This window comes from Chionomys nivalis, chromosome 1 (genome assembly GCF_950005125.1).
Source record: "Chionomys nivalis chromosome 1, mChiNiv1.1, whole genome shotgun sequence".
In the NCBI taxonomy this organism is placed as follows: Eukaryota; Metazoa; Chordata; class Mammalia; order Rodentia; family Cricetidae; genus Chionomys; species Chionomys nivalis.
In genome coordinates, this window is record NC_080086.1 from 134,916,373 (window position 1) to 134,939,982 (window position 23,610).

Consider the following 23,610-nt stretch of genomic DNA (forward strand, 5'->3'; position numbering starts at 1 on the left):
TAGCAGGCACTGTATTCTGAGCTGTTTGCCAGCCAGAATAGTGGCTTCCACTGAGCCCACCACACTCTACTTGGCCTCTTTGGTCAACTAAACTGTGTGGAATCAGGAACTGTGACTTGCCTCCATACAGGCACCATCTGTATGGTGTATATGGTGGGGATTTCTGGGGAGGAGAAGGCCGGGGCAGGTGCATGGCCCAGGCTTCTTTCCCATCTACTGTCCGCATATTTAAGGCCTCACATAGCTCGCTCACTGAGGGGGCTTCCGCCTTGGAGAAGAAAGGCTGGGGAACTAGCACCAGTGGTGGCAAAGAATGGTTGGCACAATTCTTCACTAGCTGTGGCCAGCATGATGCCCCACTCCCGCACAAGCTGTGCCTCTAACCGTATGGATTTCTCCTGGGGAGAACTATGGGGGTGCCTCGCCTTGGCTCCCAGCAGCCCTGAACTGAGCTAAGTCTTGCTAGAGCTAGTTAGCCCATTGTCCCCCACCCTCCCTGTTCTCCTCCTCCACCGTCCCATGTCCCCCTGAACCAGAAGCCCAGGTTCCAAGTGGGGCTCACCTTATAGGACCACTGCATGACAGCCTTGGACAACTTGGTTGTCTCCTCTGAGCAATTGCAAAGCTCGGGTGCCGGGCTGCAGATCAAAGCAAGCTGAACATGATTGCATATCCTGGTGGAATAGGGCTACCCAGAGGCCCTCCAACAGAGAGTGACTGGGGTGCAGCGAGTTGCTTAGGGAGAGGGGAGGGGTAATTGCAGCCTTCGAGGGTGCAAGAGAAGAGAGTATGAAGGTTGGGGTGTATCTTTGGGTTACTGGTGCTGTGATGAAAGCAACTTGGGGAGGAAAGGGCTTATTGGGCTTATAGATTTTGAATTATAGTCCAATTAGGGAAATCAGGGTGGGAATTCAAACTGGGGAGAGAACCTGGAGACAGGAGCTGATGCTGAGGCCACGGAGGGGTGCTACTTGCTGCCTTGCTTCTCATGGTTTGCTCGCCTGCTTTCTATGGAAGCCAGGACCACCAGCCCAGGGATGGTCCCACCCACAGTGGGCTGGGCCCTCCCCCATCAATCACTAATTAAGAAAATACTCTACAGGCTTGCCTACAACCCCATCCTAGGGAGACATTTTCTCAGTTAGGGTTCCCTCCTCTCAGATGAGTCTGGTGTCACGATGACACAAAACCAGATAGCACAAATGACCCTTTGCCAACTTGACACACAATCACATCACTGTTAAGCCATAACCTTTCCTCTCTTGTTCATCTCTTAAATCTCATATTAATCAACATCATATTATAAAACATTACAAAGTAAAAAAATCTCACAGACTTTATAAAATCAAATACTTAAAATTCAGTATCTTTAAAAAAAAAATTCCAAAGTCTCCATAAAACTCCTAAAGCTCCTTAAAAGCTCAAAGTCTCTCAACTGTGGGCTCCTATAAAATCAAAATAAGGTGAATACTTTCTTATGTTAAAAGGGACAAACCAGAGCACAGTTACACTCTGAACAAAGCAAAACCACACTCTGTGTAAATAAGAGTTCAATGTCTGGGATCCACTCACAATTTCCTGGGGTCCTCCAAAGGGCCTGGGTCGTTTACCCAGTTCTGCCCTCTGCAGTACATATGGGTCGTCATCTTCTAAGCTCAGACCACTCCAAGGCCTGCTGTCCTTGGTGTCTCCAAAATTCTGGGGTCTCTTGCTGCTATGGGGCTGCACTTTCACCATCAGCCTCTCCCTCTTCTAGGCTCTTCCTCAGGCACTCCATCCCTCCCACACAGCGCCAAACCTCAGCTGCTCTCCGTGACTCCTTCACGCCTTCAAAACGAGCACCACCTGCCAGCACCACCTGGGCGACTCTTACACCACCAAGTTTGGTTGCCAGCACAGAGTACGACCACCTCTGGAACACAGGTTTCTCTGTGCTCTCAAGCCAAGTCTTCCCAGAAGACGTCACCTCAGTGATGCCAGTCTCTTTCTTAATCACAACTAATTTCTCAGCTTCAGCCGCCCAGCATCGATTGCCCAAGCAAAGCAGAGATATCACTCTAATTTCACTTCACCTGATAGCTTGTCAATCACAGCTGATTCTCCAAGCCCAGCTGACCTGAATCACAGATTCTCAATTCAAAATATGCAATGACCCCAATAGTGCCTTTAAGTAATTCTCAAACTTCCTTTGGAAACTTCACAAGCCAGACCTCCGTCATCTGTCCGGCTCTCGGGTTCTTCCTCCATGTTCTCTCAACAACACGCCACCCTTTGAACACTGAGTGACCCTTCTAGACCAAAGTTCCACAGTGTTCCCAGAGTCCCCCACCCCAAAACATGGTCAGGTCTTTCACAGGAAAAATCAACAAGCCTGGTACCGATTTCTCTTAAGGTTAGCATTGCTGTGACTAAAAGCAATCTGGGGAGAAAGAGATTTATTTGGCTTACAAATCCTCAAGCCCCGAGGAAAATCAGGAGCGCAAACACGGCAGGAAGCCTGGAGGGAGGAACTGATGCAGAGGCCATGGCGGGGTGCTGCTTACTGGCTTGCTTCTTCTTGTGGCTTGTTCAGCCTGCTTTCTTATAGAACCAAGGACCACCAGCCCAGGATGGCACCACCCACAGTGGGTTGGACCCTCCCCCATCAGTCACTAATTAAGAAAATGCCCTACAGGCTTGCCTGCAGCCTGATCTTATGGAGGCATTTTCTCAGTTAGGGTTCCCTCCTCTCAGAGGAGTCTAGCTTGTGTCAAGTTGACAGAAATCACCAGCTCAGGGTGGAAGGTACCCATGGAGCCCTTGTCCACAGGGTCAGGATATGACATGAAGGTGTTCTTTCTCTCCCTTCCATGTGCTCTCCAACCTCAGAAATACACACCCCATCATTTCTCCTTGTACCTCCTTTCCCATCAAAACTCCTTTCCTTCCCCAACTGTTCTTGTTCTGGTTTCTTTCATATAAGCTTCTTTTTTAGAATCAAATACCAGATTCTTGAAGCTAAAGCAAAAATCCTACCAGAAATCTCAGAAATACACAGGGATCAAGTTCTGAGATATTAAAATACATTTTGGTTATTTTTTTCCCTACTCACTAATACTTCTTGTCTCAGAGATATTTTGCAAGCTCGCGTGGGTTTGTGGTTGTTTTAAGACTGTATCTCATGTAGTGGCTCAGGCTTGCTTCCAGTTGCTGCACACACAGCTTTGCCCTTCTGCTCCTCTCTCCATCTCCAAGGGCTGGGACTACAGATGTGTATCACCACACCTGGTTTCATGCCGTGCTGGAGACTGACCCCACTTCTGCATGCTAGGCAAGCACGCTATCAACTGTGGGTGGGAGTGGGCTCTATCACTGCATTAACCAAATTAAATATTGCAACATTCTCACTGACTCTGGCACTCATCAGTATGTGAGCTAGATATATTGAACCCTCCAGCCTCCAGGCTTGGGTCTCCCCAGGGCATCGGCATATGTGGAGAGCTCTGCCGTACCGGCATGTGGCAATCATAACCACACAACATATGAGAACTAGTCTGTCTCTGTCTTGCCTTTTTTTTTTTTTTACCTGAACCCAGTCTCTTGATGCTGATGAGATATGTCCCAAACCTCAGAGAGATCCACCAAATTCACAAATGCTCTGGGAACCTAGGGGATACGAAGAGACATAAGAGACAGGAAGGGACACGAGCATTTGCCGAGCTGCCGTGGCAGCCACAGCTACCTCTGGGCTCTCTGCAACCCTGTGGGCCTCATTTTGGGGGGGCACCCTTTTCAGGGTTTGCATGAGGTTGGCCCAAAGCTGCCACCCTCCAGCTGTGCATCGTAGACATGCAGCTGCTCCTCTTCTGGTGGTCAGTGCAGCCCCGACCCTGGGGAAGCACATAGCACAGGGAAAGGTGAGCACCCATCCTTGGATGCTCAGAATCCAAAGCTTCTAGAGAGGCCAGCCTCAGTCAGAAAGCAAGGACACTGATTTCCCTAAGAGCTGCCAAGCCCCTCTCAGGAGCACCCCTTTTTCCATGACGCAGGGTCTTATTCTCTCACAAGAAGTCCATTTCCCCACTCCAGCAAATGCCACTGGGAGCCAATCAAATCCCTCCTCAGCTTCCCTTGAGAAGGGCTTCAGGGGGGGCACCCGAAATGACGCATGCCTCATGTTGCACGTCCCAAGGCCCCAGGGGTTGGGGAGCCACTGTCTCACCTCCTGGTGCAGGTAATCCAGAATCTCACACAACTTTTCCATGCTCTTCATCAGATGCCTTTTCTGTGAGAGAAGAACTGAGCTGAGCAATGGTGGCAACAGGGAGTGCACGAGGCCCAGGGACCCAGACCCAGATGACCCCCCAGAGACTGTGGCTGGTGCCGAATGGAAACCATGATTCCCTGAGCCGCTTCATTTTGGTGTGGGTTTTGGGTCCAGTCTCTATTTCTCTAACCCATCCTCCATCAGGGTACAGTCAGCCTCCCACTCGGGAGGTGCTCCACATCAGAGACAGACAAGCCCAAGGCTGGAACACGATGAGAGACACCGCAGTGGCTCTGATGCTCCCAGGAAAGGGTGGGACACATTCCCAAGGGCTGAGGGAGCTGCTTTTATCTGAAGAAAAAAAATCAAATCTGAAGAGGGAACATGATCAGCCTGGATTTAGGGACCTAAACAGATCTCAGAACTTCCCAAAGGAGACCTGCACGATTGCTCAAAGACTGAAAGGCAGCTAAGCCTGGAGGCTTGTTTGACTGTTCTTTTACCTACACACATACGGTGTGTGTCACACACACGGCCCAAATAAGCAAATATAATACAATAAAACATCTAAAACCCCTAACTTCCACAGGACACAGGCCAAGTATCCCTTATCGGAGATGTTTGGGACCAGAAGTGTTTCTGACTTTGGAGTCTTTCAGATGGGGGGGGGGGTTTGCATAGATTTTATCAACTGATCATTTATTATCTGAAAATCCCAAACCTGAGCCTGAAATGCTCAAACGGTTTTGGATTTTGGATTCCTGACCAGAAATCCAAGCATGTCTGCTTGCCAGATCCCTTCTCCTCATACCCTGATGCTCCCCTGTGCCACATTTGCCCCGAGTCAGAGAAAGGGTCCCAGAGAGAAGGACGTTTTACTGGAAGGCATGAATCCATCGGCCCCCTCCCCATCAGTGCAGCCCTCTCCCCCCTCTGCAGGTGAGAAAAGGAGTAAGTGAGAGGCCTCTAAATTTGACCCCTGGTTAGCATTTCAATGTGAAACAGAAATAAAAAGTACAGGACGCCAGGCAGTCCTCAGCGGGCTCCAGACTGGCTGTCCCCTGAGGCAATGTGGCTCAGATGGCAAGACAAGGAAGGGCAAGAAGCTGTGCTATTACCTGGGGGGACAAGGGCAGGGGCACTAGAGACAGCTGCCAATTACCAGACAGGGGTTGCCGGGAGGGCCGCCTGCCACCCACGGCAGAGGAATAAGCCCCTCCCTGTCTCTCCTCTGCCCTGCTTTGGTGAGAGGCTGGCAGAGGCAGCCCAGCCCATCTGTTGCAACAGCCAGTGAGAAGCATTCTGTCTGAATTCTTCGGATCATCGTACTTCTCCTCCCCCCTAACCACCCCCATGAAGAGTCCTAGTTAGTGGGTCCAGAAATGTCCCTGCGGCTCATCTGTATCTTATTCAGGAGATCCACCCTCCTTAGGGGATGTGGAGGAACGGGCAGCTCCTCCCCTTGCCCTTGCTAGGGTGACTCCTGCTTTAGAAACTCCTGGGTCAAGGGTTTGTCTGTAGCTATTTGGGGGACTCTAGCTGGGCTCATCCAGTCATCCCAGGCATGGACAGTTGTCACTTGGTTCACCAATGGTGCTTATTTCCGAGTGGAAAAGGTTATACGCCTATACTGTCTATTCTAGACATTTGTCTTCAAGCTACCTGGACCAAGACTCCGTGCTTCCCAGGGCAGCCCAGTGCAAGTGTTCCGAACAAGGATAGCAAAGGCGTCATGAGTCCATAGCCCCCTTACTTGGTACAACAAACTAGAGTGTTTTATATTCACTCTGTTCCATGTCCTTCTTCCCTTTACTCTGCAGCTTCTGCTGTAACCTTCCTGACTGATCTGTGAGGACTCACTAACGTACCAGCGTGCATGACCTCAAAACCTAAAAAAACATTTTTACGTGTTTAAAATGCAAAAAAAAAAAAAAAAAAAAAAAACCAAATCACCCAAACCCTCAAAGGAGATAAATGACTGCCAGTAAGCCAATGCTGAAACAAGAGGCGGCAGGCGGCAAACTCACACTGTGGGGTGAATCACTCAGCAAGACCAGGTCTAGTCTGGTATCTGATTAGGTATCAACATGACGAGGTCTTGAAAATATGTGGTTGACAAAAGGCACACAGTGCACACCTATATGGACATGTCTCACGGAATCTATTAATATGCATACCAAATACATTTTAAAAAAAAACAAAGAATATTAAAAGTTGAAAAAGATGTGTATTACTTGTGGAATTAAAAGTTAACAAAATAAATCCAAGTCACATGAATGGGAGGCACGTACTCAGAATGTATCATGAATTCAATAGTGCTTGAAGGGATAAATACATTAAAGGCAAGAAATCATGTACACTTGCTTGGCTGCAAGTCAGAGTGCAGAAAAGAAGTCATGAATGAGTGTAAGGAACCATGAATGCACACTCACACATAAAAAATATCAAATGCCAGCCTGAGCAAACTCATTGCAGATACCACAGCGTGTGCCTGAGTCTGTATGGAAGAGGGTTACTTTACACATGGGCATGATAAAGGGTGAGCGGCTGAAGAGGAGTTAAATGCACGCTTGACTAGTCCAGCGCATAATTCATGAGTTAATGTTGACATGCGCAATGACCCCAGAGAGAGCAAACCGAGCGTGGAAATTTCACTTGGCGCAGGCGGTCAGAAACTTTCATCATTTGTACACAATACACTCAGAAGATCTGCAGAATGGTGAGAGCTGGCCAGGGGAGGGGGTCTTTATCACGAGTCTCCCGGGGTTCTACAGCACCATGGGAAGTAGCCCAGGGATCGGAAAAAGTGCATAGCATTTGGAAGAAGGCAAGATGTGGCAGGGCAGGGGCATAGAAGGAAGTTTAGCTATGCCCGAGCCATGGCCTGAGAGAGGTCCTGAGAGCTGGCCTGAGGGGTTGGTAGTCATGGTAACTGACAGAGATGGCTTGGTGGCAGCTGGACTTTAGACTCCTGAAGAAGAGTCCACACGTCATTTATACCGCCACACCCTGTGCTCCCCAGCCACCCCTTACTCTTTCCACTGGCTGGACTTGGTCTTCCATAAATACAATCTGCAATGTAATTACCTACACAAATATTAAACAAAACTACACGCTTTGTTCCCAGAAAAACCAATGAGCCTGAACAATAACATCCACAGGCTGTTTGCCTTCGGTAAACACTAGCCTTCTCGCCCAAGCCGGAACGCACAGGTTGAGGGTGAGGCAAGGGCATGCATCCCACGCTATTCTGTAAACTCAGCACCCATGTGAAGGCAGATGAAGGGAGGCAAAACAATTCTGAACAACTAGGGAGCTAGTGTAGAAAGATCATTAACTCAGTTTATCTAAGCCTGAATTTGTTTTCCTCATAGGAGAGCTTGGTGGGCATTAAAAAAAATCCCTAGAAGGATCACATGAAATGTAAAAACTCCTGTACAGCACAGGGAACGTCAGGGTGAGGAGAGGACCTACACATAGAAGGCATTGTGTGATACTTGATCACATTATGACAATAAATTTTGCTTTGAATCAGAGGGCAGAGCTAGCTGCTCGCTGACCAAAATTAACCATAGAGGTTTTGGAGGACTGAGAACAGATAGAGAGCCAGGAAGCAGTATGGCAGGGCATAGAGAGGTTCTTGGCTTTTTGGGATGAAGGAATGAAAGAGATAGGTCACTGGTCACTTTGCCACTGTGTCTCTGATCATTGAGGTTCTTAGCCCCAAATTTGACTCCTGAGTTTTTATTGATAAAGAATAATTAGATAAACACTTTAAAAGGAGAACTATTTGGCAGGAGCAGGGAGGGAGAAGGAGAGAGGGTGATGGGTATTTGGGGGCTTTAATGAAAGTACATTGTGTGTGTGTGAGTGTGTGTGTGTGTGTGTGAGTGTGTGTGTGTGTGAAAATGCCACAAGATTCCATTATTTTGAACAATGAACACAACAATAAATTTTCTTTTACAAATTTAAAATACAAAATTTAAAAGCATTCTTGGCTCTTGTGATGGTTATAAATGCACACTAGGCACACTCACATCAGCATTTATCCCACAAAAATGGTTATGATGGTCGAATTTTATGTTCCACGTATGCTATCCCACTAAAATATTGAAGGAAGAAAAGCAAATATATATTATTTCATTTGTTTTCCTGAGCATCCATCCATCTGTCTATCTGTCCATCCGTCCATACACCCTCTCACTGGACTTACTCATCCACCTGTCCTAATTCTGAAACAGGAGTCTCATCCCCAGTTCAGTAGACGGTGCTTAGACAGAGTTAGCCCCTTTTCCTCCTCACCAGCAACCCCTCGGCCTCCCAGCCTGCAACTTACCTGCTGAGCAGATGAACATAGGTGACACTGACTTGTGTTACTGAAGAACACGTTGATGAGTTTCCAGTCATTCTCAAAGTCAAGTTGCTGAAGCATAAAAGCAAAGAGATGGTGGTAAAAGCTTGGGCCAGGAGTCTGTCTGTCCGAGTTTCTCAGTCTCACACACCAGCTCCCTTAGGTCACTGGTATGGGTTTGTTTTTGTTAGCCTCAAACATCGGCTCCTCCTGCCTCTGCCCCTTGAGCACTAGGATTATAGGCATGAGTTACCACTGGCTTGGGTGTTCATCTTCTCTCTCTCTTTCTCTGACTCTTCTTTCTCCCTCCCTCCCTCCCTCCCTCCCTCCCTCCCTCCCTCCCTTTCTATATTTATTTATTTATTTAGTCAAAAGTAGCACTTGATAGTTTAATGTGGAACAATTGTTCTAGAAGGCAATTTGGACCTTGTGATACTAAGCGGCATACCTTGTTAAAATGTACGTTTTTTCCCCCCTCAATACCACATTGAACCCAGGGTCTTACGTATGCTAAGTAAGTACTCTACCATTGAACTACACACACCCTCTTTTTATTTTAACGTAGAATTTCACAAAATTTCCCAGGCTGGCCTTAACCTCACTCTGTAACCAGGTAGGCTTTAAACCTGCAATCCTCCTGCCTCAGTCTCCCAAGTAGCTATGATTATAGGCCTGTGCCACCAGACCTAGCTCTCAAAGGGTATTTCAAAGAAAGAAGGACCATACAAGATTTAGCTTCAATGATGCCTTGCTTGAGGAATGAAAACCAGCAAACGGCATAAATATCTGCAGTATATTATTGTGTAAGCTAGGCCACATTCATGTAAGTGAACCACTATATGGCTGCTAAAATGATAACAGAAACTGTAGTTAATATCGCCAGAAAAGCTTAGAAAAGTAGATTACAAAAAGCATATATATCCAGTAATGCCCCATTCTATACAGATATACATAATTAACGCCCCATTCTATACAGATATACACAATTAATGCCTCATTTTATACAGATACACATAATTAGAAAATACAGGAAAGGAAACACATACAAAGCCATTATCAGTCATCATCTTTGGGCATAGGCTTAAGGGCGGGCTTACGATTATGTTTGCTTTCTGATTTTTTCCTAGTGACCATAACACTTGGATACAATACAAACTCATTTTCTGAGGCAGCACTGGGTAGCCAGGGAACACTGTGAATTTTGCTCTTTAGGGTTTAACTCTAACTGATTTCATGAACTTGGCCTTGTCACATGACTCCTTGGAATTCTAGTTTCTCCATCCTTAAAATTACAGGGTTGGATTTAGGACTGCCCAGCTATTATGCAGAACAATTGCATTCTCATTCTCATTATGATAGCTAACCATTGCCAGTGAGACTAGATTTATTTATTTATGTTTTTTTTTCTTTGAGACAAAGTCTAGCTCAGGCTGGTCCCAATTGCCTAAGATTTGCCTCGCTTGGCCCCCTAAGTGCTGGCAGTACAGATATGAGCCATCACCCCTGGCTTGGGCAGGATTCAGTCACCTAGCAGACACACCTCTCTGCTTGCTTGTGAGGGCAGCTCTGGAGAGGCCTGAGGCGGGAAGAACCACACTAAATATGGTTAGTACCATCCCTGGGCTGGGGGCCTACACTGAATAAAAGAGGAAGGAAGGGAAAGCTAGAGGGACACACATTCATCTCTCTACCTCCTAACTGAGGGACACATTGCAGCTAAATGTCTCACACCCTGAGTGCCATGCCTTTCCAGCCATGGGACTGCATCCCCACAAACCATGAGCCAAAGGAAGTTCTTCCTTCCTGAGTTGTTTCTTGTCAGGTCATCTGCTCCCCGTGTGCGTGTGCACATTGTGTGTTTGTGTCGGCTAGAGATGGATGTTAGGGATCTTCCTTCACTCTCTTCTCCTGAGACAGCGTCTCTTGCTGAACCCAGAGCTCTCAAATTTGGTTAGACTGGCTGGTCAGCATGACTCAGGGATCCTCCTGTCTCCTCCCTCCCCAGTGCTGGGGCTACAGGCACGTACCATTCTGCCTAGTTATTACGTGGGTGCTGGGAATTGAACCCGGGTCCTCGAGCTTGCACAGCAAGCATTTTTCTGACTGAGCCACCTCCCAGTGCCATAAACTTTTCATCGCATCAACCATTGCCACAGTGGCGATGATAACTACCGGCTTTTATTGAGCACCAACGGTGCCAGGCGTATCAATCCGCTACAAACCCGTGAGTCAGGCTCTCTCGCTGCTCCTTCATTCCTGAACTAGGAAAACAAAGTTTAGGGGAGACTAGATGCCTTACCCAGCACCACGCAGTGATAAGCAGAAAGTCCAGGTCACATTCAAGTGACTGTCTCTCTCTGAAACCTAACCTCCACCCTATGTGAAAGGTCACTTAGTCCATCAGCTGACTTTCTGCGGAGCTACACAGGAAAACATTCTAAACAGAGCTACTTGCTCTTTTCTCTAGTGACCTTCAGGGCATTACAGTTGGAAGGGACACTTTCTGAAAAGCCAAGACACCTGAGTTGTGCTCATGGCAAGTTGGCACTAGGGTCATCGCCACTCTGTGTCTTGGTATCATTGTCTTGTAGCAAACCTGGACAGCCCGCCCACACCAGAGTGAGAAAGTCTCTTACCGGGTTCTCTTTCAAATGTCTCACCAGCTCTTTAGCCTGAATCCACAAGTCTCTGTGCAGAGGCAAGAGAGTAGAAAGGGCAATCAATAAAACACATTGTTGATGGTCAAGAAGCTGACCCCGTCACCTCAGCACAGCCGTCAGTCTCTGAGGCTGGGGCGCCCCTGAACCACCCTGACTTCTGAGGGGCAGACCTGCCCTGCCTTTCAAAGCCACCTGAAATCAGCAGGGAGAAGGTATTTGGGCACTGATTTAATAAAGACCTCTATTTTGAACCTCTCTGACTGTCCCTGCGTACCCAAGGCTAGCAAGAGTGCACGACACCAGAGAGGGACAAGAACATGACTTACTCGGCAGTACTGTGGTCTGCGCCACTCTTCCCAGGAGAGCACACGGGCATCAGAACAGAAGGGTTGAAATGTCTGATGATTTCTGAAAGGACTAAAGAGAGAGCCGGGGGTCACCTCTAAAGATGAGAGATTCCCTAGACAAGACAGAATCCTTGCCCCATCGCAAGGCACAGCTTTTACCCCATGCTGTGAGGTCACCCTGCCCCCATCCACCCCAGCCACCCGAGGCAGACCCTGGAAAGTAAAGGGAGCTAAATTGGGCATCTGTCTAGGTAGCTGGGCCCAAGGCTGAGTGCTCTCCAGGCATTTTCTCATTTACTCCTGGGGAAACTGGGATAGAGACATCAAGCAGGCTGTGTCAGGTCTCCCAGCTGACAGGAGCCACTGGGATTAGAACCAGAGCTCTGGGCTGCTCCCTCTGAGTGACAGCAGGGTAGGAAAGCTCCGGGGAACACACAGAGGACATGTCGCCAAGTTGACAGCCAGAGGACCGCCAAAAATAGTGCTGTCAGGAGTATTTAAGTTGTGTCTTGCTCCTAAGAGAGGAGAGGGCAGTGCAGGGAGGGTGGATGGCAGAGGGAAATGCCTTTCTCCACTTTTCTTTCTTTGTGCTCAATCCCAAGAGCCTTGGAGCCCATGGAAGCAGGATCCAGAGGGATGCAGAGTCCTGTACAGGGGACACACTCCGCAGGTGACAGGCAGTGAGAGAAAGGAAACCTGAGCTGAAGGCCAGGGAACTGGTTGGTTGGCTTTGTGACCTCAGGTGACCGCCTAACTCATATGAGAGTTGGCTTTGCCATCCTTAACCCAGACACATGAGTCTGGTTTTCTCAGCTGTGACAAGCTGGCGGGATCCCAGGGCCATGGGTGGGAAACACAGAGCTTTGAACTCAGTTCAACATGGTAAGAACGGCGTATGTGTACACGTGGGGGCCACTCCATTCTGTGTGGGAGGATGGCTGTGAAAGGCCGATGAAAACACGTGAACACTGTCATGGGAAAAAGTCGTTGGAAGAACTTGACCTTAACGCTTTGCACACAACTTCATCTATCATTTTTTTCTTCTCTGCTGGTTTCTAGCCTACTGTTATTTAGGTTTTTTTCGGGGTTCCATGATGGTAGGGGGGCAGAACAAAATTCAAGGCTAAGGGGATATATGCCCTTGGTTTCGAGGGACCCTACCACTTACTGAACATACAACCTTGAAAAAGTCTATTTATCTGCTTGGCATTCAGCTTTTCCAACTGCAAAAATGCTCCCATGACTGACAAGGGTGTGGCTTGTTGTGGAGGTGACTAAAGTGCTCTAAAGCCCTGGGATCAGAGGATAGGAGGTTAAGCCCAGAACAACCCATCATCTATCATACACAGAAGGGGTCTGGGACATCCCTGGACCACTTTCTCCGTGGAACTCCTGCCATGGTTGTCGGTAATGCTTTCAGACACGGCACTGCCCCTCCCTACTTGGGGTGCCCTCAGCTTTTGACATTCTGATGCTGGGGGTTTTAGACACAAGCTCTGCCTTCTCTGTTGCCTCTGCCACCCTCTGCCCAGCTGGGATTCCTGATCACCGCATGCCTAAAAGAGGTGATTTGGCTTGGCGGGGGAGGGGGAAAATGGAGGCAGATGAGAAGCCAGGCAAATTAGCAGAGTCCAGAGCACATCCCAGGCATCACAAATCGACCATTTCATTTCTCTCATACCGTACTGAATGGAAAGACATCAGGGCCTTGGGACCGCTATGACGGCCACTGAGTTAGTGAACACTCTGACCCCTGACTAGGAGACCTTCTTACCTTTCACTAGCCCCGTACCTGTCAGTCAGGCGACAGGAGGGCTGGACAGTGGCCTCAGCCTTCCTTGCTGGGTCACGGGCAAAGTCCTTTCTAAGAATCTAATATTATCACAAGTCTTCGTATCGATGCCCAGGCTCAGCTGACAGGGCACCCAGTTACCCCCTTGCTCATCCCTGCAGTGGGGTGGCAGCTCAGCCTAGCATCTGCATGGCCAGCTCATTTCACAAGCAGCAAGCATGGGACACTCTACCCTACCTACAGCCTAGCTCAGCAGCATCAAGGGACTCGCCAGGGTAGGAGAAGTTGATAGAATTACAAAGGTCCTCTGGCATCAAACGAAGAAGCCCAGATCACAGAGAATGGATTCATCTGCACGGTTGTTTGCAGAAAAGGCCAACATGTTAATCACAATCATTTATTTTCTGGAACCTAGGATATGTTTTTATGGCCAGCGAGAGGGAGAGAGAAACTATAGAATGAGGTTTTCTTTTACAAATAAATGGAAAATTAGACTAGGGTCTTCCCCTTGGGCAGGAGGGAGGATCCAGGACATTTTATCAGGTAAGTGCCATGAATCCATCTCTGAGGTCCTAGAGGAGCATGAACCCACAAGACTTTGGTCCAGCCATCCCAGTCTCTTTCCTATCCCTTAATCCTAACCCATACATCACTCATGCTTTCTATTCAGGACACGTGACCTTCCGTTCCCTGCCTCCCTTATCCGCCTTCTTCCTTTCCCAGGCACTGGTGAGAAAATGACCTGTCAAGTTTATCTTCTTTATAAACAATATGTCTGCCATGTCATGGGGTTGGAGACAACCTGGAGTGTGGCTGGAAACCCAGGACTCACCTGTCATGACTGCCATGCAGACTTGCTGTGGCTCATTCTCCATACTGTAAGAGGTGGGCACAAACGGATTAGACTACACTTGTCACCCACGGGAGCCCCTTCCTTGGACACCATAGGCCATGCTTAACAAGCTTTGGTTTACCCTGCCTCTGAGCCTCTTCCCAAGCTCTCTAGTCCTGCCCAAAACAGAAGGGGACACAGTTCAGTATAAAATGACTCTGGTCCAAACACTGCAAGGTCACCCAAGAGCAGGGAGAGGAGGCCTTGGGACAGACACAGGAATTCCATCTTTCTGGCCCCTCCCACTTCCTGTTCACCCAGAGAAACCATGGGGAGTCAAAGGTTCTGGAGGGTGCTGGGAGGCTGGAAACTGGTTCTGTCCTCTGCTCTGTCCCTGTGCCTGAAGCAAAAGTCTTTAGACTCTCTTGTCCTTGGTGTCTCCCATCAGTTGGGCAAGAAGTTAGAGGAGAACAAGTGTGGGATGTCCCTGCTGGCTGTGTGCCAGGATGCCAGGACGGGTACCTGTGAGTTTTCTCCGTGTCGACCACGCCGGAGGCTGGAGGCTGGAAGAGACACTTGGTGTGAGTAAGTCAGCCAGGGAAAGTTAGCACAACACAGGGAAGGTACAAGTCTACAGGAGGACCAAGTGCACCTTGCTCACTCTATGGGGAGGAAGACACACCCTGCTCCCCATAGCTTGTCCGTCAGACCCTCACGACAGAATGGCTGGGGCTCTGTTCAGATAATATAGACACATCATAAGACATGCTATATTCCATACAGTCAAAGAACCAATTTGCTGTAGCCCCCCAAAATCTAGGGGTAACTTTGTTAGCTCTCCCCCTTTGACTAGAAAGTAAGAGCCACCAAAGGTAGGTGTTTTCATCTGTTCACACTCGACTGTATTCCTTGGACCCAGAAACAGGGACTGGAATATTGTAAGCACTCGGTGAATGTTAAACAAATTAAGCCAGCTTCTGTTTTCCCCTTGATGAAATACTGGGTAGCAAAGGGCATTCCTTTCTGGGGAAGTCCTAATCACAATGCTGGAAGGGACACAATTTCACCCTCCCCCCAGGACAGGCCGTGTGCTTAGCCAGCTCCCAGAGAGACTAGGAACTGTGGTCGGAACATAGGGAGACAATTTCATCTTGGCTCTGGGGACAGGGCTGTGTGCTGAGCAAGCTCCCAGAGAGACTAGGAACTGTGGTCGGGACATTGAAAGCACTCTACAAATATCAGTATTAGTATTTTCATAGTTTTGGACACATAAACACACACAAAGTTCAGACACGTTTAAGCGCAGATCTGTCAAAGTTACTAGACGACAGGATGCCAGGTAGAGTGGCCACAGGTAGACAGTTATGTCCTCATTGTCACAACCCCGGCTGCTTTAAGGAGCACAGCTGTCCCAGGCATCAGTTCCAACCTGGCCAGCCCATGGAACTGGGTCCTGACTTTAAAGCTCTCTAAGAGCATAGGGTGACCATGAAATCCCTCTCCCTGGGGGCCACGTCTCTCACTTGTCAGTAAGAGGGACTTGGGAAGGTCATCTTCCAGAAAGAGGTGACAAGCTGAACAAAAAATCCCAGACTATGCAAGCTAGGGACTGTGAAGCAGAGCTGCAGGTTAGGCGTCAAGGGAGCACGCCTCCTGGGCCCTGCAGGTTGGACAGTCTGGGTCAGACCACAGGGGGCGCTGTTTGCCAACTTGAGCATATTGCTGCCTGAGGAGCAGGAACCTATGGCCGCCAGATCTCATATTTCAGACACTGGAAACACAAAATATTTGAAACCTCCAGACTTCAGTGTGGGCAGATGACTGAATTAAAGACACAGTGTTTTAGGACCACATGTTTGCTGCTTCTGCAATTAGCTAATGGGGAGCGCATCTTGTAGTCAGAGGGGAAGTAGGGGTCGAGGGAAGGAAGAAGGAAAGAAGAGAAAAGAGGACCAGGCCAGGATGTGAGGAAGCTCAGTTGGGAGGTCCCGAAACCATGAGAGTGGCCAGTGTTCTTTCTCCCCAATCTTATTTGCTGAATGCCTGGCCAATACTATGACCTTATGGTCCCAAGCCATACAGGATTTCCTACCAAAAAAAAAAAAAAATGCAACAGAGTGGATCATAAGCTCTCATTGTTTGGCATGGAGATGTCTTTGATAGTTAAACATGGAGAAAGAGGATTTCCAGATGTACTGTTGTGTTATAATACCATTTAGGCTTCACACGTCACATCCGTTCTTATATACCGCCATCAAGTGTGTTGCATTGTGTGTGCATGTAAGTGAACATACATGTTAAGGGAGGCTGAGGTACCGGCTGGGAATAGACCTTTCCCTTTTTCTTCCACTGTACATTTGGATTTTTCTTATATGGAACATGTCTCACGGGTGCAACTGAAAATAAATTGTGTAAATATTTGCAGGCCTTAGTGTTAAATGTTTGAGAGGGAATCCAAATCTAAAGCAATTGTAAGTTTTAGAGAAACCCAAATAAGTGTGTCTTCATTTCAGACAGCCCAGGAGTTCAAAGCAAAAGTGTGAACATCGAGGGCTTTAAAAACTCAGTCTCCTATTAGTTTTGCCTGTGTGTGTGTTTTAACTCTCTAGGCTCTCCCAGATGGCTTTCTCTGCTCAGTCCCTTCTTTCCCCCTTTGCGTGACCATATAAAACACACTGCTTAAAGTTTACAAATAAGAAGCAAGCAAAAGGTACTCAACCCCATTAATCATTAGACAAATTGAAGTCAAAACCACCATAAGATGTCAATTCGTGACTGTTAAAAAGCCAGCAAACATGGATCTGGAAAGATGGCTCGATGGTTAAGGACACTTGCTGCTCTTCCAGAGGACCTGGGTTGGATTCCCAGCACTCATGGTGGGTTGCTCACAACCACCTGTAACTCTAATTCCAAGGGATCTGATTCCCTCTTCTGGTCTCTTAGGCTACTTACTATGTACAGCTCCTCAAAAATGTTAACCTCTTTTTTTTTTTTTTTAAGACAAAATATTACAGTATAGCTCAGCCTGCCCTGGCCTGAAACTTGCTATCTAACCCAGGTTGACTTCAAGTTTGCTTGGATCCTGCCTTGGTTTCTAAATTGGGATTATAAGTATGCACCATCACTTTCAACTTCTTCAAAAAAATTAAAAGTATAATTATCGTGCAACCTAGTGTCATATTTAAAAGTATCTTTCCAAAAGAACGGAAAATGGACTCTTGAGGAGATCACTTGTACGTAATGTTTTCAGCAGGATTGGCAGCAGCCAGATGACACAGCCTCACGTCCATGTATGAACAGATAAACAAAATATGGCATGTTCTTGCGTACAATGGAATATTAGTCACCTTTAAGAAGGAAGCACCTGGCACAGGAGGAAATAATGTTGATCAAAATAAGCTGTTTGCATAAAGACAGACACTTCATGATTTCAAGGATGTGAGGTCTCTAGTCAAACTCACGGAAACCGAACATGGAAATGTGGTTTATCGGGGGCTGGGAAAAAGCAAGATGAGTTATTATTTAATGGGTGAAGAATTCCATTTGGTAAGATGAAGAATGTTCTGGAGACTGGTTATACAGTGAAAACATTCTTTATACTACTGAGCTGCACACTTCAAAATGACTCATACGGAAACTTGGATCTGTATATGTGAGGGAACACGTAATCTCTGTCATGCTGGACCTGGGTTATCTCACTTAGTATTTCCCAGTTCCATCCATTTTCCTGCAAATTTCAAATTTTTATTTTTCTTCGGAGCTGAGTAGAGAACTCCATTGTGTATATATGTCCCACACACCCATCATCCATGCATGTGTCGATGGACAGCTAGGCTGGTACCTTTCCTTGTTACTATGTGGAGAGCTGCTTACACAGGATGTGGCAGTGTTTCTGGGGCAGAATGCAGGTTCCTTATGTCCAGGAGAGTGTGGGAAGCAGCAAGAAAACCAGAGCGGGGAGAAAGAGGCTTTAAGATAGGGGTGGGAAGGCAAGAGAACACATGAGATCTGAGCGGGGAAGGAGGAATTCCTGGAGGGTGGAGGGTACAGTGAGGGACGACACAAGGGGCTGCTTGTCTCTGCTGAATACCAATATTTTCTTGTCACTACTCCCTACATTTGCATTGTATTAGCTGTCATAAATAAATATTTAAATGGCTAAGATAGGAAGCTGTATAAATTCATATTGATCACAATTATATATTTTTATTAATATTAATGTATTTTTAAATTATTTTATGAGAATTTTGCAGCATGCATGTCTGTGTATCACAAGGAGGGGGTGTCCAAGTACCCATCAAGGTCTGAAGAGGGTGCCCAGGACTGGAGTGACAGATAGTTGTGAGCTGCCATGTGGGTGCTGGGAATTGAACCTGGGTCCTCTGGGTCTAAGAAGTGCTCTTAAGCACGGAACCAACTCTCTAGCTCTTCCATGGATTTAAAGACACACACACACACACAGACACACACAAAACAGACATGGAATTTCCTTGGTCTTATAAAAACAAAAGCCCGAAAGATTGCCTTATCAATTCTGTGTAAAGACTGTGGAATTCAGTATGGAGGTTTCTTGATAATAAAAATAGGTTTTCCATATTACCCAGCTATACCACTCCTGGGTATTTACCCAAAGGATTCAAAGTCAACACGTCTAAAATACTTGCACATCGCTGTCTGTTGCGGCACTGTTCCTGACAACTCAGTTATGGAACCAGCCTACGTACCCAAGAGCAGAGGAGTGGGGAAGGAAAATGTGGTTTCTATACATAGTGGAATTTTCTCGCCATAAGGAATCGAGTCATGTTGTTGAAAGAAAAACGGAAGCAACTGGAGACAATCATACTAAGTGATTTAAGTCAATTTCAGAAGGACAAGCGTCAAATATGTTCTCTCGCTTGTAGTTCCTGTATCTTATATAGATACATAGAAATCATGAATGAGTACATGACAGGAAAGAGAAAGCAAAAGGGAAAATAGGGGGCAAAGGTGACTAATGGCAGGAAGAGAGGTGAGAAACACAGAGACAATAAATGTAAAGAGGTACGTGACATAAACGGAATATGCTCAACAAGACTCAACAAGAGGAAGTATGTGTAAAAACGGAAACAATAAATTTTAGAACATATGGCGAAGGCTCTGGGCAATACTTACCAGTGGATTTAACTTATTAATGAGAAACCCAGAAATTCCCTTTTCTGTGGTGATTGTGGGATTGGGTTCTCCTTCTAAGATTTGAGGATGTCTTTGACTCATACAGGGCTCTCCCCCAAATGGAACACTATCTGAGACAGAAGTCTAACAGCCCAGGCCAGTTTCCAAAATTGTTATTATTTTCTCGAGACAGGGTTTCTCTGTGTAACAGCCCTGGCTGTCCTGGAACTCACACTGTAGACCAGGCTGGCCTCGAACTCACAGAGATCCGCCTGCTTCTGCCTCTCTTTAAGGCGTGCGCCCCCATCATCCAGCTAGCCTCCAAATTATTATGGAATTGAAGATGACCTGGAATTTGTGGTTCTTCTGCCTCTTCCTCCCACGTGCTCAGATAACAGATTTGTGCCACCAACCCTGGCCTCAAATGAAACATTCTGCCAAGACATCAGGAGCTTATTCATGGTGCCACCAATACCAAATGGTCCCTAAGCCAAGCTATGTGAAATACTTACAGTTCCCAGGTTGCCAATGGCTGCCACAAGTTTAATGTCTGATGGTGTCAGAGAGTGGACTGTGAAGATAAAAACCCATGTGGAAGGTCAGACAGGCAGGCCCACAAAGTAGGCAGAGAACACCGTATGTGGATGCACAGAGCAGACCCACACCCCAAAGCCCCAACATAGCCTCTAAGGCCAAGCCTGCTGCCAAGTTCAGGATCCTGTACTTACTGGGAACCCCAGGACCCATACTCAAGGCTCCCTTCCCTCTGGAGGCCACACTATGAACCTGGACTTGGCCTCTCCAAGCCCATGTCCCGTGGTTCTCATGGCATCTTCTCACCTGACCCTCTGCCTGCCTCTCACCTCCAACTAACTCAAGACTGCACTTCCGAGCTACCATTAATAAGGAACAGACCAACGGACTAAAATTAGGGCCACCTGGGTGCACAATGCTCAACTGTAGCTTGAAGATTATCAGAGAATAGCACTCAAGCTCAGGGACCACACAGAAACACTGGATGCAAATTCTATGTGAATGATACCTATCTCCTTGACCCACATGTTTGTCTCCCTGGAAACCACTGGACAAACATCCTGGCCGTGTTGTGGGGGATTTAAATATAAACTTCAAGAGTCAGAAGGGTCTTTGTGAGTTTGAGGCCAGCCTGGTCTACAGAGCCAGTTCCAGGACAGTCAGAGCTACACAGAGAAACCCTGACTTGCACATGGGTTCTAAATAAATAAATAAATAAACAATGCCGGGCGGTGGTGGCGCACGCCTTTAATCCCAGCACTCGGGAGGCAGAGGCAGGCGGATCTCTGTGAGTTCGAGACCAGCCTGGTCTACAAGAGCTAGTTCCAGGACAGGCTCCAAAACCACAGAGAAACCCTGTCTCGGAAAAAAAAAAAAATAAAAAAATAAATAAATAAATAAATAAACAAACAAACTTCGAAAAGATACCATTTTCTTTTTTTAATTTGTTTCTTCATGATAGGGTTTCTCTGTAGCTTTGGAGCCTGTCCTGGAACGAGCTCTTGTAGACCAGGCTGGCCTCGAACTCATAGAGATCTGCCTGCCTCTGCCTCCTGAGTGCTGGGATTAAAGGTGTGCACCACCACCACCCGGCTAAAGATACCATTTTCTAAAAAGTACATCAGTTTATTTTTCTTAAAATAAGCTTATGTAGGAACCCCAATAAAGTCAGTACAAAAGAACATGCACACATGCACACGCACACACACACACACACACACATCAGCATGCACATCCATTAAACTCAGCCAGGTACTTAACATGTAAAGCTGGTTTTTGGCATCCAGGTCCTAGAGAAACCTAGCCCATAATAGGGGAAATGGCTAGAATGACCACTGTGACTATGTAGCAGGAACGGGGAAGCCACATGAGTGACAGCTTCCACCCCACAATCCCCAGGACACGTTATCCCTCGAGGGAGTCAAGATACTAGAGCTTGTCCCCAAGTTGGTTCTATCCTTTGTCGGCTGCCAATGTCTCTCCACGGGAATAACTGAGGAGGACATGGAGCAGTGGTTCTCACAGCCTGAATGTCTCGACCCTTTACTACAGTCTCTCATGTCGTGGTGACCCCCAACCATAAAATTATTTTATTGTTACTTCATAGCTGTAATTTTGCTACTGTTATGAGTTGTAATATAAACACCAGTCATGCAGGAGATCTGATTTGCCACCGTCCGATGGGGTCAGGACCCACAGGTTGGGAACCACTGAAAGGGTCTGCTGAAGGGCTGAGTGAGGATGAAGTGGCCGAGCGGTAGAAGAAGGGTGGAGACAGGGCTTCTGTTGACCAGAGAGCTCTCCTGCTCATGACCAGTGGGCACATACCTGACTTAGAAGTCATACTCAGTCCGAACTTTCTCGCCTTGCACGGGAATGGGAAATTCTTCAGGGTGCGCATCTGAAAGCAAACCCCCAAAACATCAATTTCTGCGCACAGAAGCCTCGCCTGCTAAAATACTTGGTGTAGCAACGTCCCTGCCCTGGATTATGTAGGCTCAAAATGCAGAAGCCACACTTGCCCATGGGCACATTTTCCTAACTTCTATACCCACTTCCCCTGGGGAGAGAGGGCATGGTAATGAGGGTTTTAGCAAGTGACATGTGTCGTCTTGGAATAGAATGGTGGAGACGGAAAGCGGATGATGAAGGAGAATAAAAATGAACTCTCGGGATGGTGAAATGTTCTGGAGATGGACAGCCATGGATGCACAACGGCAGTGTTCCCAGTGTCACACAAACACAGTGAAAATAGTAATGTTTGCTATGGACTTTTATTCTAATTTAAAAGAAGGAATACTTGAAGGAACTAGTTTACTGAGACTAAATATAAAAAAATTAATTTAGCTCCTCCTTTATTTTTGTTAAATATTCTTTCTCTCTTATTTTCACATGAGAAAGAACATGAGGCATGGTGTACATTTGCTGAAGGAAACTGGGTAAACATGAACCCAGCAGCCTCCTGATCTCTTCCAGATTCGAGTGTCCTGAGCCCAAACTGATCACCGAAAGCAGAGGGAAAACATGGTGACCAGTTTGCAAGTCCCCAGGGCGGCATGGGCCTCTCAGCGTCCTGGTGCCAGGAATCCAGAGTGGTTTTGCTGGGACAAGGAAAGTGCCAGGGGAGGGACACTGGCAGGAAAAACAGGCAGCACAGGGAACCCTCATCATATCTCACAAATGTAAGCTAGTTTCTCATGAACTACTGATTACAGTAAGAGACACACAGCCTTTACTCTCATCTCTTATCTCGTGGACCTTCTGGGAAGATCTCGCCCAGATGCCGTAGGATAACTTACAACATCGGCTTCAAGGTTCACAGTGATAACACACCCATTCATAATGCTTGCAGACTCTTCTGGGAACTACCCACTTGTCTGCAAGGATAATGAGACCCAAATCTCGGGAGCCATGGTAACGTTCTGCTGGGCATCCCAGCTGACCTGGGGATGCAGCTCCTTTGGCCCGTTCCAATAAGGCCTCAATGAGGAGCCATCAGCCTGCTCTGAAATTTGGATTTTTTCCTACAAGATGAGAGCTCACATCCTGTGCCCCACCACACACACACACACACACACACACACACACACACACACCTCTCCCACCAGGGTGAAATCTTACCACTTGCTGTGGCTGCCATGCCAATGTGTTCTCTCCAGCAGAGCCATGAATTTGGGAGGGCCCTGAAAATGAATAAAAAGAAACACACAAGCAAGTAAGCAGAAATAGTTTGGTTTTATGTATGTGTCTCTGTATAAGAGATGCTTTTAAAAGTTGAGATTTCCTCTTACCCAAGTCTGTACCCTCCACACTGTCCCACACACCCTGTCTACGTGCCCACAGCAGTAGCATCCTTCGTCTTAGAAAAGCAGAGTCCTCTCTTCTAGCTGTCACCCTTTGGGACACCATGATGCCATCAATATATTCCACTATGGTAGAATCCCCAGATCAAGGTACAGAGTGTTGTCTGAGAGGGGCAGCCATCACCCAATATCCTGATGGGCACGTTATTAGATTGCCATACTGCCAAGAAACAGAACACCCTAGAATCTTAATGATGGACAGATAGCTGCCATTGTTTGGGGCTCTAGGACTGGGCAGCGATGGCAAAAGACATGACAGAATGGTCTGAAGGGGGATGATACTGTAATGAGTTAAGCATGGGGACTCACAGCAGCCATGACTGCTATGTACCTAG

The 23,610-nt window shown here is 47.2% G+C and overlaps 1 protein-coding gene across 1 annotated transcript in view; it reads right to left on the reverse strand.

Moving 5' to 3' along the window:
- Plb1 (phospholipase B1) overlaps positions 1-23,610 on the reverse strand; it is a 118,409-nt gene that overhangs the window by 80,743 nt on the left and 14,056 nt on the right. The window contains exons 2-13 of the mRNA XM_057785194.1: positions 23,034-23,095; positions 21,741-21,813; positions 19,892-19,950; positions 18,292-18,297; positions 14,751-14,791; positions 14,229-14,272; positions 11,584-11,674; positions 11,234-11,285; positions 8,583-8,669; positions 4,202-4,264; positions 3,566-3,645; positions 563-638 (exon numbers count right to left, since the gene is read on the reverse strand). Of these exons, the coding sequence (XP_057641177.1) occupies positions 563-638; positions 3,566-3,645; positions 4,202-4,264; positions 8,583-8,669; positions 11,234-11,285; positions 11,584-11,674; positions 14,229-14,272; positions 14,751-14,791; positions 18,292-18,297; positions 19,892-19,950; positions 21,741-21,813; positions 23,034-23,095 (734 nt within the window). The remainder of the gene's footprint in view (positions 1-562; positions 639-3,565; positions 3,646-4,201; positions 4,265-8,582; positions 8,670-11,233; positions 11,286-11,583; positions 11,675-14,228; positions 14,273-14,750; positions 14,792-18,291; positions 18,298-19,891; positions 19,951-21,740; positions 21,814-23,033; positions 23,096-23,610) is intronic.